The sequence below is a fragment of the Anser brachyrhynchus genome (assembly GCF_964034855.1).
Source record: "Anser brachyrhynchus genome assembly, chromosome: 4".
Classification (NCBI taxonomy): domain Eukaryota; kingdom Metazoa; phylum Chordata; class Aves; order Anseriformes; family Anatidae; genus Anser; species Anser brachyrhynchus.
The window spans coordinates 15594066-15608708 of NC_137698.1; the positions used below are offsets into that span (position 1 = coordinate 15594066).

General features: G+C 42.1%; 1 protein-coding gene across 5 annotated transcripts in view; it reads right to left on the reverse strand.

Annotated features, from left to right (window-relative positions):
- The window catches only part of SLC4A4 (solute carrier family 4 member 4), a 231176-nt gene that overhangs the window by 85352 nt on the left and 131181 nt on the right, over window positions 1-14643 (reverse strand). For 4 of the 5 annotated variants that reach the window (XM_080589201.1, XM_080589202.1, XM_080589203.1 and 1 more), the window contains 3 exons: window positions 14389-14549; window positions 11497-11676; window positions 1-77 (listed from right to left, as the gene is read on the reverse strand). In XM_080589201.1, the coding sequence (XP_080445327.1) occupies window positions 1-77; window positions 11497-11676; window positions 14389-14549 (418 nt within the window). The remainder of the gene's footprint in view (window positions 78-11496; window positions 11677-14388; window positions 14550-14643) is intronic. The other variant, XM_080589204.1, reaches the window with a different exon arrangement.

Consider the following 14643-nt stretch of genomic DNA (forward strand, 5'->3'; position numbering starts at 1 on the left):
CTGATCTTTCTCAGGCTTGTCAGAGATGTCATTCAGACTGGTGGAAGTCAGATTTCTGTGAGTCATGGCTGGACTGCCTGTAAGAACAATGTCAATACCAATTAAAGCACCTGTTTCAATCCAGTCAGAAGAACACAGAGGCTCAGGCTACAGCAACACCTTTCCATGCTCAAGGGAGGTTGATGTGGGCAATTTAAGACCCTGACAGGCTGCTTTCTGTAACTTCACATGGCACATGGGATAAAAAGATGCTAAACTTTGGTCATCGCTGATCCACAGCTCCTAGGACAGCAGAAATCTCTCAGGACTTCCCATAATCCCTGTCTCAGGGTGGGAAGCAGAGCAGCAAATCACTGCTGAGATGGATGCAACTGGGTCACCCCATCACAAACCCATCTCTCAACAGATCGGTGAAACCCTTGTGGTCACTTCTCCCTGCCAAGCCCTTGTTGTAGCTCACCTACTTAAGTAGCATCTGCCCCGCACTCCTCAGCATCTGAGACTTCAGGATGCAGCTCACGCAGTGAGGAAGGTTGGCAGCTCTTGGTCTTTTGAAACGGCCGAAAACCAAAATCTACCTTTCCCCAAGTAACCATGTTAACTAAACTTAAAAACCTTAAAGGTTTTATTGTTTAAAACTGTGTGCGCACCACAGTGAAAGCCAAAAAGTCCCCAGCTCCTGACACCAGCAGAGTGGTGAGACTTCTCTCTCTCTCTCTAGAGGGAGAGAAAAGCACCAGAGACCAAGAGCTGAAACATTTAACCTCCACTTCTCTTTCAGAGACTAACTGCTCATCTGTAAGCCTTACACAATGTCAGCTGAGCTAGTCAGGAACTGCTTGCTCTTTTACAGACCATTGTCCGTGCTTCTTCTTATGTTCTCAAGGACTAGCAAAACCTAAGAAAATAATTCTAAAGATCTTGCAAAAACAACCCTACCATGATTTGAGAGCTCAGTTCTACAGTGCCACTAAAAGTCTTAAAACTGAAGAAACACAGAAATAGCCATAATCATGTAAGAAGAAAAATCATTAAAGGGCAAAGAAGAGACTTCTGGAATTGGCACAATATCCCAGCAGTCAGCATGTTCATTTGTTTGGTTTTGTTTTTTAATTCTTCTGAAATTTTTTGCCCCTCTTTTCCACTCTCACAGGAACCACAAGCGTATCAACAGGAGCCATTATCAGAGAGTTTCTGATCGTGAACAGAACTGGAAGGACAGAAAACACTCAAAAAGAAGTGGCACAGAGGTATTTCTCATATTGTGAGGTATTTCGGGGTTAGGGTATGGTTTCAGACAATGTTCATTAAAGTTATGGTTCTATATTCGTAATAAAATGAAAGTCCAACCTTGCAATGTTCATCAACTCCCACCAAAAACAAGCTCTGTAATAAATCTGCATACCAAGAAAAAAAATAATAAAAATAATAATAAAAAAAGAAATCAAAAACAAGTAGTAAGTAAAAGATCTGGACTTCCAGAGCTGGGTTTTCTTTACAACATATTCAATGTATATGGAGGCAGACTTACGGGCTTTCTTTCTTTTGAGCCACTTTGAATCACAGTATAGCTGCTGCGTGTTATTGCCACAACCATGGATGACAACACAGCAAAAGCAGAGCACAAGTGTATGTCATAAAAGGAGGATCCTGTCTTCTTCTTCTTCCTGCTGTTACTGCCAGCCAGGTTTAAGACCCCACCTATATCTACAAAGTTTTTACAAGTATGTTTACTCATCAAGTGAGAAATGCCACTTGTAAGACTGGTTTAAGCTACATATATTAGTAACCATTCTCCTAATTAATTATTAGCAAGCCAGACTAAGAAATGTTTACAATGTTTGATTGACTGTTTGATATGAATCTGTAGGCAGGAGATAAGCACATAAATAAAACAGCGAAAAAGTGCTCAAACTTGTTCATGTGTATTGCGTCTGTTACATGGAATAGACACTACTTAGTGTTTCTAAAAAGGTGTTTGTAACACCTTCTGTGATATGAATATTTAATAAACATGTGGTAAAAAGCAAAGATGGAAAATAAAATCAAAATAAAACAAGATTCTTGGAAACCTGAAGCCCATTATTGAAACCCAGGGCTCCTTTTTTTTTTAATGGTGCAATTAATTATCTGTGAAAGGTTGCTCAGATACTGCCAACTCTGGGAAATCTTTGACAAGTACATAAATGTACCTATAAATTAAAATGAAAGACTGAAGCTCTATACAGAGATACACACATGGCTGTTTTGCAAATCTGAGCCAATAAAATCAATTAAAGAAACAGGGAAGCACTTTCTTGAAAATGTGAAAGCTAGTGCACACTGATAATTGGTCTCATGCAGTTCAGTGAGTCAAAGCAAAGTTCCTATCAGTCCACTTATGTGCTACCAAGTGACAGAAATTAAACACCAAAGTGTTCAGCAGAGTTAAACAGATCCGGAGAAGCTCAGAGACCTACTGAGAAGGTCTTATTCGCAGGCTGCTCTCAGAGCTGCGTATCCCACACTGCCCACCTGCACAAGGCCAGTTCAGGAGAGCTGTTCCTCTGATGCGGGTGGAGAGATGGTGTTGCAGAGATCAGTCTTACCATGAGACCTTTGAATCCTGGCAAGGTTAATGCCTCCAGCTGAGAAGGAACTAAGTATGGCTTCTAAAAAGCTTTTTGGAAGTGCAGAAAATATTGATGATTTTATTTTTTGCAGTTTTTAGTGTGGTTTTAATGCATTTTATTTGGAAGAGCCGCACTACATAACTGTAGAGAAAGGCATCTGCTGAAGCTTTCTCTTCATTTTCTGCATACTGCTTTGGTGGTTTTCCAAAGTTCTAGGTCCAATTCTGGAATAAACAGACTAAAATGAGAGTCGACAGCTTTCATAGCTGATCATTTTCTGGATTACAACATTTGTTTCCCTTTTTATTATTCATCCAGGACTGAACATTCCTTAGGAGATAATTACCCGTCTTGCTACAGGAAGTGGCTAATGACTATCACCTCTTGCTAGTAGCCTCTTTCTGCTTCTCAAATGCCAATTACCCTTTCTCCAAATTTCCCAACATGATCAACATAACCACAACAAATTCACAGCAGCCCTTCTCAAGGCATACTTTTCTTGAGGTTTTCCATTTTTATTCCAAACCTGGACAGACAAATGTGCCAAAGAAAACCCTTGCATCTTCTCTGCTTGTACTTATTGATTGAATAAAGATACCACCTTTCCCTACAAATACAACCTTGCAAATACTCTTAAGCCATCACTGCTACAGCTGTAACTGTCACTACAAGGCCGAGCAAGGCCAAGTGTTTGGAGCCCAGAAGTGAGGGCATCAGACTAAACGCTGTACAAGAAGCACAAACCTCTGTGGTGGAGGTGTCTCAAGAAACTCCTTTTGGATGAAGAATGTCCCCCTCCTGCCCTTAAGACCCTAGCTGGCAATTCAGCAGTGCTCTGATACTTTCTCTAAGGAAACTGCTTGTATGATAGCACTCGTTTCAGTTAGAGTGCCTACCAGGCAGAAGGACCTGGGCCTGAGAAGAAAGCCAGCCTGCACCTGCACTTGTTTCTGAGTTAATCCCAAGAGCAGCTGTGAGCACATTACCCATAACTTCAGCTTCTTGGCAAAACATGCAGATCTTATTCACTCCCTTTTTCAGTTGTCAGACTGGCCTTGCATTAAAAGATCTGAGTACCAAAACTTTAAAAGATACTCTTTGTTCTTTGGAGGTAGAAAGTGTCTCATAATCCCAGCTTAAACAGAGCTCTCAGGGTAACATGATTCATATCTCCATCTCTTTGCAACAAAAATTCAGACAGCCAAGACTTCTTGAGCATGCAATATGACTCTTTTTCCCTAAAATTTGGTGTCTGCGCATATCATCCTTTGAAGATGCTTTACTAGGTCCTGAAGTTCAGATTACTCCCACTCAGTACTGACTTGGACGATCTCTGGAACACAGATTGGAAACCACAAACATCACCTTCAACCCGCTTTGCTGACCTAAGAAACCTGACCGTGCCCCTGCTTGCATTTGGAAGTTTTCCCCAAAACCCTGAATGTATCCTTACTGCCAAGCAAAATCACTGTAAGAGAAAAGTGCTACTACAAATGCACAATGTGGTGTGTGCAAACCTGTATCAAAAGCCATTTGGCTTTGTGGACATCATTGTTCAAATTTGTACAGCCTAAATCCCTTCTAACTCACGTTCCTAATGGATGCTCAGATATTTGGGGCTTCCTGTGACAACGTAACGTCTGCAGTAAACCTAGCAACATCACTTCTGAGAGAGACTTAAAAATGAGGGGGACCTTAAAAACTTGGAGTCCTCAGCTGAGTAGCTTCCCTGAATAGAGCAGAATATGGGAGCAGAAGGAAGCAACAAGCCTATCAGTCTGCAGAATCTCAGTGCCCCGAACAAACCAGTGAAGTGAAAGGTTTCCGCTGCTGAGACCTCAGCCAAAGGCTTTGGCTCATGATGTTCACCCTTACACAGTTTGCTAAGGGTAATTTCCTGATTCAGGCCTCATTTATATTGCTGTCTCTCCAGCAAAGGCAATGCAAGCCTCTCCTTGGCTGTGCTCAGTGAAGTGCAAAAAGTGGTGCAAAAAGTAAGGCAATCAGTCCAAACCCCTCTGTGTTACTGCCTCATTCTACTAATAGGATTGGTAGCCATCCTTCACAGTCAATATCCTGAAATTCAGATTTCTACAGATTGCTGTGGCTATAAAGAACATCTCTGCGTCATTGGTGCAGTAAGTTGTGCCTTCCTGTGGGAACAGCACACTCCTCTGTGATCAGCAAGGTTCCTGATGAGTAATATTTTACAAAGGATAAAAAGAGAAAAGCAGGGCCTGAGAAAAGCACAGCTCATCACAGAGAGACAAAGCTGGTGGCGCCTGCAAGCTGTGTGACAAAGGGAACCTATTTTTGTCTTTAATTTGTATGGAAATTAAAATATTTAAGCTTGTTGCATTTATAGTGTTGCACTGATTGCAAAATTCATGAAACCCTTTTAACAGCCAAAGCATACTTCAATACATGTATGTAATTTTGCTAGATGGGTTAGGAGAGAGACCACTGCCTGAAAGGGAGTGCAGGCTGACCTACCTGTTCCAGCACAGATGGGAAACACAAAAGAAAGAAGTAAAAAAGTGAAAAAGGAGCACAGAGTGGGGATTGTGGGAGTAAATGGACAGACAGAGCAGCAGCCATTCCACCAGGAATGGGCTTCCAGTCTCCCCACTGTTAATACAGCAGCAAGCATTAAGACACCAATGAGTACAAGTTTCCCGTTGCTCTTCCTCGGATCTCCCCAGCCGAGTGCAGTAGCCCAGCCCGCTCCCCTGTCCCCCTGCCCCAACTTACTGAGCCATCCCACGCTGGGGCTGCGCTGCACTCGGATTTCATCATCCAGCGTGCGTGTCGCTAGGCAGGGCACGGAGCTCTCAAGTGGGCTGCGTGCTTTTGTGTTGCAAGCAGGAGACAGTAGCAGCAGCAGAGAGGAGGAAGAGAGCAAAGTTGAAAAGTCGAAGGGAAAAAAAAAAAAAGAAAGAAACGCTCAAGCAATTGCACAAGCAAGTGAGTTAGGTGACAGTGTTCGAACATTCGCAGTTATAAGTGCATTTTTCTGCATAGTTCAGTGACCAAAGGTGTGAGTCTACTTATTAGGAGCACAAATCTCCCCTGTTGGCAGCTCTGGAACCAATGTTTCGTCCCTGGTGTCTAAAATTCAAGCATCTTAGAAGCAGATTTCAAGCAAGTGGGGAAGGCAGCTGCAATTCGAGTTGTGCTGAGCAGTGCCAGGTAGCAGTGCAGTCAGTAAGAATGGCAGACACTCAGTACTTTAGGAAAAAAACAGGTCACTTCCCTGTAGGAGCCAACTTCAGCATCCTGACTATACATACCCAGACATACACCAGTTAGGGCTTGGAAGTGCATAACTTCTTCTGTAATGCTTCAAATAATGCAAACAGCTCAACACATCACTGTTTTTTTTTTTTGAAAGTATCTCATTTATGGCTTAACCTCTCTCTTCCTGAACTATTATTATTCAACTGGCACTGTATCATTCAGCTCTCTGAAGGGATCAAGGATGCATTTTCTATGAAAAACACTCAATTGGATAAAGCTGAACTCTAATACAGAATCAAAATAAAATCAGAGAAGTTTTCAGCAGCTACTAGCTGCCATTCTCGCTGCATCAGCCAATGCAGGACAGTGCAAGTGTTATTTTAACTCAACTGTTTCCAAGCTTCTCTGTCAGCACAGCAGAAATAAATAACATTCATTAGGTGTTTGGGCAGCGCAGACACCATTCACATGGTAATGGTAGCATGCCATTATTTATGAGGGTTAAATACTCACACATAAACACATCACAGTTTTCTACAGCCTCTGCCAACTTGTTTTCAGTATGATTCGATCGCTTCTCTTCAACACTTTTGCCAAAGCCTCTCGCAGGTGTTAAGTTATACAAAATGCTGGCAGGCAGGAAACTTTTAAACAAAACCGTTGAAAATATGCACCGCATGGCAAATTTCATCATCAAAGTACTGGCAAACATTTATGAGACAGTCCTCAGGCACCTGCACAAGGAACGGTGAGCATTGTTCTCATTTTCTACAGTGGCAAACCAATGGCAGATCTGCATTACAACCCAAAGGTGTGCCAGATGGGCAAAGACTGCTGGATAGCCTCTAGCATATACATTATTTATTGCAGGGGCTCGCTTCAAATGCTGTATCCTATGCCAGGAAAGGACACATCTGAATTAACACAGAGAACTCTTAGAAAGCCAGTTGACAAAACAAGACACACAAAAAAACACATCAAAAAAAAAACACAAGAGCTCAATTGGAACGTATCTGGAGGTCCTTGATGAACATATCGTGCATCTCAAATTTCTACCAATAGAAAGAAATGAAGAGGGCAGTGTCTTTGTAAAGTAACTTTTAGTAATTGCTCAGTACAGCTTTGTCTGCTCAGCTTTTGATAATCATCTTTTTCCTGTTGAATGGACAGCAAAGAACTGCTTTGATTTATCCTCCTCCATCAAGCGTCAAACAAGAAATTAACATCTTTTGCACAATTTCTTTCCCAAGAGCAAAGGGCTTGCCCAGAAAACATCCTCCCACAAACACGACCACTGGGCAAGGCCAAATATCCATCTTTATGACACGGTTATGAATAAAAAGCACACACTGCACACCTTTGCTGCTCAAAAGTTCAGTGTTTCTGCCAATCTGATTGCTATTTAGACTGTCATCAAGAGGAGCAGTGAAGCGAAAGAAGTGGGAGCGGGATGACTGCGCTGCTGCCAGCCGCGGTCATCCTGGGTGCGGTTTCCAAACACGCAGGGAGCAGCTGGAGAGGGTCAGTGCTGAGCCGCTGTAGCGTGGGGGAGGCAGATCACCGCTCTGGAGGTTGCGCAGTTTCTTGATGCAGTTTGCAAACTGCATCGGCTCATTCATGCAGCAAGTCAGCTCCGAACGCCCAGGCCTGAGATACTTTAAAGAAAGTCACAACAGTACACAACAGACTGAAGGTACACCCCTTTCTAGAGGCTAAGTCCTAGCAACTTCTGCTTCTTTACCTTCTTTTCCTGCTTTATGCACGAAGAATCTCTTAGGACACATTCAAAACTTTTAATTCTGAATAATCTGTTTAAATACCACAAGAGTAGTCTACAACAGGTTTACTGCAAAGGTAAGAAAGGCACAAAAGATTTTCAAGCCTTTAAGGCTTTGTCACTTAATCATTTTGATGAGATGCAGGCACCTAAGTATTTTTGACGACCATGGATCCAGGGGATATTTTCAGATTTCAGACCTATTGTATATACTTGAATAAATTTGTCACTATTTAATTTGGATTTTAAGTTTACCTGTAGCATTACTTGAAAAAAATATGAAGGAAATTCATGGGCAAAATCCCTGCTAATGACATGATGCTAAAGTGCTTCCTAAATAAATGTTTTGCAAAGTAATTGAATGCAATTAGATACTTAACAGAATCATAGGTTCCGAGGAAAGTGTGATTGCCCAGTAAGAGGCAGTAAGTTGCGTAACATTTTTTGTACATAACATACTGCAGGGTCTAGTTAAGCTTCGTGCCTGCTTCATTAACAAACACACAGAGCTTGTGTAAGCTAAATTAGCAGGGCACCTTGTAATTTACATCAACGTGCCTTATGGTTGGACCAAAGATGAGGAGTTACCCTTTTTAACAACAGCAGTAAACATCAGTCGAGCAGAACACCAAGCTGCTTCCTAAACATATCAGCCCAAAATCCTATTCTATAGAGGTGAGAATTAATCACTGCCCAGGTCTCGTGTCCTGAGGGACTGTTGTTCTCATTAACCTGGATGCAGCATGAATATTGTATGAGAGTTTCACTGACACTGAAACAGAAGGTAGAAACTGAAAGAAAGTATCTACCTGGAAAGAAACTCCAGGAAAATTTATGAGCGCTTGGGGCTGATGGCACTTTTATTATTGTTATTAGCCATGCTGAAAGGCAGCTGCACTCCTGTTGGCCTCATTAAATTTTTATCTGTCTAAAGGACAAATTCTGCTTTCAGAATCACAGGAGAGCACTCACTGAACTCCATGGAGTGTGGTATAACTCCAGAATGTATTTCATTGAGTTATTTTTTCATTAAAGTGTAAATAATAAATAACAGTAACAACTATTCATGAAGTATTTCCCTTTGTATGCAAGTCTCTTCCTCCTTAATGCTCAAAGCACTTCAACTGTCATGAAACAGAACGCATTATGTATTCTCACAACATAGAAACATTCCAGGTGGGGAAACAGGCGAAAACAAACAGAAGTGGCTGAAGGTCAGTCAGGAGGCTAAGCAAAGCCAGGAAAGTTTTTTGAGAATCAGTTCAACAGAGACGGGACCCTCACAGTCCCTTCTAACACGAAAACAAACGAACGAAAAACTAAGTCACCGACTGTCTGAGCAAAGCATGTCCCTAGCCATGAAAAATAAGCAGGGGCTGGAGTGAGAACTTAGATGAACACCCGTTGCCAGTATCATCCTCCTGGGATAAGCAAGCTATTATTTTCTTTTTAAACCAGCAGTGAATGTCTGGCTCCGTATGGGGAAGAGACAGGGCTAACCATCTGAGGTGTAGTTAAATAATACACTGTGCATGATTTACCTTCAAACCTCCTAAGTAAGTTTTGATTTCTCTTTACTCCCTGAGGTTTTGATGACTCCTCAATGAGTGACTTTAACTGCACAGAGGAAGAATTCAATGCTCACCAGCTGCTGAAAAAAGAGGAGGCTGTTACAAGCATATTGTTCAGCAAAAATAGATGCAAGACAGAAGTGGAAGGTGGATATGTGTTGTAAACAGAGCAAGTCTTAACCCCTTCAATTAGATTCTTGCTGTGTATGAAAGAGGTGCTAATTAAAGTAATATAATACAGTCAATTGTACAGGTTTCTTTACATTTCTGTACTTTAGGAATTCCCTGAGACAGGTAATTTTAATAAAACACTACGCTTGATTTCTTGTTTAACCATAAAATGGGAAAAGAGCCTATCATTGCCCAAACACAGAGGCACTGCCAACGTCCAGGAGTTTCCCTTCTAGCCTCCTATGCAATTTGAGAGACATTTGCTCTGCTTGTGGAATTGTAAATGTACCATCAGCCAGCCTGTTACCATAACTGTGTCTGTTACCATTACCCTGGGTGCTGCAGCACCTACTTTTAGGCACGTGGTTGGGGGCTAGAGCTGAGAACCAAGTGCATCCCCTACACCATGCCCAGGGAGACTGAAACAGCCGATGTCTGTCTGAAGTTTTGCCTCCCCTACCCCATGGCTCCAAGTGCAGGATCCTTCTCCTCAAAGCAAGCCTGCTCACTTTGTCAAAGGTCCAGAAAGACACCACCAGAAAAATGCATTTCACTTGCAACAGATGTATCCACCCCACTCCTCTCACACACACTTCACACACTTTTCCTTTTTTTTTTTTTTTTTTTTTTTTTTTTTTTTTAACAGAAAGCAGAAGCCTTCCATGCACCCAGTGGGGCAGTGGGGAGTTTGCTGGGAGCCCAGTGGGAAGACAGTGGAAAGCCCCATAGCATGTGCTGGGAAGAAATCAGTTTCTTCATCCCAGATGAAAACAAATCTGAGTTAGTTGCTGGGTGCCCAGTCCCGACATGATTAAGGCATACTCCAAGGATCTGAAGTGCCTGGCATATTTAAGGGCAAAAACTGGGGCACCTACAAATTTTACACCTGTCTGAAGCTACTGTGAAATGAGCAGGGGGTCTTGAGGAGCAACAGTCCGAAGCACAGTCCCTATCTTAGCTCCGTTGGGCTCCTGCAAGGATATTCACAGAAAAGCTGCACATCCAGGACATTTCCTTGATTCATGTTACTGTGCCTTTGTGTTACTCATTTAATTATTGCATTAGCAAGACACTGGTACATGATAAGATGCATCATCAAGAGCAATAAATATTTTTCACATGCACATACACACTTGTTGCAAAAGCAAAGGACAATGGAAAGTAGGAAATATTAATTAAGTACAATTAGTTAGGGATAAATGTTAGGGTGAGTTCAAGAAGCAGAACACAGAAAGCTTAGAGGCCTTCAAGGTAGCAAGATAATCATCAACTTACTTCTGTTTCTGGATATTTTGAAACGGTAACTTTTAGACAAGCTTCCATACTGCAACATGAGGCAGTTTGCAGAACTCCAAGACATAAAAATAGGCTTAAAACATCCTCTTTTTTTTGATTCCCACTAATATGACTGCAAATTTCCTTGTTTGAATAACTACAGTGTCATTGCCAAGGCCTCTACAGCTGTCTGTATCCACACACACACACTTACACAGACACCACAATATACACAACACTATACATGAGGTAATTTTTAGAGAGAAACAGAGACATAATATACAACATAACACCACAAAGCAATTTTAGGATGAATAAAGCAAAATGGAAAATCAGCTTTACCCGCACTGGACAATGATTGCATGGCAATAAAATGCAAGCTAGATTTTACTCTCGCATAATTTTTGATTTAGAGTGCCATCGACACCATCTGTTACAGAAATCGAACACGCACAAAAGCTTCATCTCTGCACAAGCATTTCAGAGGATCAGCCTTTTGGGTTCAGGCACGCTTGGAGTTTGTTGTCAGCCTCCCTTTCCTAATGCTGTTCCTACCTCACCTCCTACACACCAGCTGCGGGAGCACCTCTCCGCTTCCTGTGCTGCTGTATCCTGCTGCCTACCTGCCACCTCCTCTCCTCTCCCACTCCGTCCAGTGAAGATATGGTTAGAGCAATGTGCCACGGCAGAAGCAGCCATCAGAGCCCACCACTGATGTGTTATCAGTATGGGTCTTGCTACACTAATTGTGGGTTAGAAAAGCATTATCATGGCAACGGAGTTAGTTTTTGGCGGGCAAGTTTGGTGGGTTGCTTTAAAACGGAAGGCTATAGCCAGTTAGCCTCTGCATTACCATTATCGGGGTTGGTAAACATCCTACTTGCACTGGAGACGGTCTTTCCAATGTCTGCCAGAGAGCGCAGGTTGGACTTCTTGGTCTGGTGCCGGTGCTTCCTGAGCAGCGTGTAGGTGACTTTGTCTTTCATGTCAGATTTCAAAAGCCCCGTCTCAATCTGATTGTCAACAATCATTTCTGTTGCACACAAAGGGGTGAGGAAGAGAGGAAAATGAATGACAAAGCACAGAACTTGGCTACATTAAGGGATAGCTAGGAGAGGGAAGTAATTGTCACCCTCCTATTTTCAAGTCTTTCTTTCCCATCTCAAAGCTACCACCAGGTTTTACCATTTGATTTCTAAAGGCAATCTCCTCTAATCATTTCTTTTGCAATGAAAGCAGTGTTTTCATCAAGAAAAACCCATCAGCCACCAACACACACCTCTTCCACCCAAACTCCCTTGTGTTATTTCCATACATGCCACTCAGAGGGCTTCAAATCAACTCTTGCCTGGATAAGATGGTTCTTAGTTCAGAGAGGGGACTCTGCTCCAACCCTGAGGTTTTGTAAAGAAGCTGCAGCTACACTGAGTTCCAGGATGATCCCCAAAATAGCATGGTTAAACTTCTATCAGATTCAACAAGGCCTGAATTCACCTCACAGGCCCCCGATAAAAACCTAATCTAACTCCAGGAAAAAGTCCTGGAGATGAGCCACTAATTAAATCTTTCATTCTTAGAACTAAAGTAAAACGACAGCAACTACAAAAGGCAGAACTTGCTCCCATTTTCACAGGCCATATTATGGGGCTTAGCCCTTAACTGAATCACCACAAAAGAACAACATCCAACTCACTGCAAAGACTGCTCACTTTCCATCAACTCTCTCCTCTCTGTTCCTCTGTCCCGGGGGGGAGGTAGCCAGATATATTTAAAAAATCACTATTGTGCATTAAATCTCACATTAAGCTGTTCCTTTTATTACTTCAGTTAACGTGCTGTCCCCCCGGGGAATGTGGCAGCTCTTATTTGTCTACCAGTAACTTTTATTTGTGTTAATAATAAAAGTTATGTGAAAGTGGAGGCAGAACATGCATCACATTTGCTAACTCAGTGAGTCAGAAAGTCATCTTCTATATGCTGCTACCCAAGAATTAATGCCTCTCAAATCACTAGGGAAAAAAGCCTAGTCCTTCCACCCTAACTCAGAAAAGAATGACTATAAGCATGTAGGTATGGTTACAAAAATGTTTGGCAAAAGTTTTGTTTTTGTAAGGTGCTGTTTTTCTGCAGGCTTTCGTTCGTATTTTTTGTTAGTGATTTTTGGAATACTTCCTTCAGAACAAAATGCCTTTCTTCATCAGGTTTATCCTTCTCCATCTGGCAAGTATTTATTCCCTTTCGTGCTTCTGATATAACTCAAGTCAACAAAGAGAGCTCTGTGCATTTTACTTTCCTGCCTGTCACTACCGAACCTCAACAAAGTGATCATGATTAAATACTTCTGGAAAGCAAGTCTGTGGTCTTCTTAGACACCCCTCTGTATCTGATTAAAGGACCTGGACCTATAACAGCAAAAATAGCCCACTCAGGACAGTAGTACAGCAACAGCAGTCACTGATTTGTCATTTAGTCTCTCGGAAATTAGGCTTGATTTGGATGGTGAAAAGGGTTACTCGACGTGACATCTCGAAGTGACTTCATCCAGAATAACTTATTTTTTTAAAAACTTTGCAATGCTGTGCACTGGGATACAGACACAGAAATAAAAGGAAATAAATGCCACCACAAGCACCTACAAAAAAAAGTTCAAAACTCCGTAGACAATATCAGAGGCAGCTTCTGTAATTCCAAGTCTTATAAAGTAATGCAACACATGTCATCTGATAATTTTATGCCAGGACAACACTAAGCCTGAGTCCTGAGATTATGATTCAAAGCACTGAGTTCTGGAGTGTTTTTATTTCATTTTGTTCCTCTACACCTCTTTCACATAATGCCTATCAAACTCAGTGTATTGTTTAAATGTACCTCCACTGGATGGCTCACTTCTTAGGTTTATTTTAGATGCCTTTTTACACGTCATCTGGAACATGGTATAGCTCTTGGCAATGTCACTGAGTGTCATCTTGGGCCACAGCTATTTTGACAGAAAAAAAATTGCCATCCCATTCATCAGAATCAGCTGATCCTGTGACTGCTCTTCACCCTCCTTTGCCAGAGGGGAGTGCTCCTATTTCACACAGACCCTTCACCTGCTTTTAGCAGCCCACCCTGGAAACTCACCCCAAACCAGTCTGTGGTCTGACCACGAGGGCCCAAAACTGCAACTGTTCTTCTCAGAGCAGTACCTGCTGGGCACTTCTAACCACAGAGAGGTAGCCTTTTAAATGCTACATTTCTGATAGCAAACATTAATTGTCAGTGTATGCCTTTCCTTTCAGACACACATGGTAAACGTTGGATATCTACTTCAAGATCCAACTGATTCTATATAATTCAAGGTAAACATAATTATCACTGAAGTGGATTCCTTCACTCTTCTTCACAAATTGAGAAGACTCCCTTTTGTTTATTGGTTATCCGTCTCCAAGCACTTTCTAGTTTTCCCTGTTACTCCTAGGAGGATTATTTCTTTGTTTTACTTCTTTAAGGAAAAAGGAGTGCTTTCATCAGGCAGTGAAAATGGAGGGACTGCCTCAAAGAGAGGGGAAAAAGCCTGGAATCTTCCAACATGGTTATTTCACACTTTATTCCAGGAAGACTGTGGAAATAATAAATTCTCATGTGTTTTTCTGGGGGGAAAAACAGTTACGCTCAGTCCCTTGCCTTCAAAAGAAACCATCATCAAGGTTAATTAAAAGTTGTAGGTCATTGTTTAGGGAAAGAGCCAAGGAAACTTACTTACCCACCACCTGAGGGAGAGAAGAGGCCTCCATATCCAGCATTATCGAGCCCTTCTCTATACACGTCCTTAACTCAAACAAGCTGTGCAGGGACAACGTGGCCACATGAGGTTTACTCCATCGTTCCCCACCTTGTTCTACCTTCTCCTCGAACTTTATCCACCTGCAAGAGGGCAGAGCAAAGAGACTGCGTTGAAGTTGTTGCTCCCTCCAATCCTTGCAGACCTATCTGAAAGAAGCAACACAGCTGAAATATC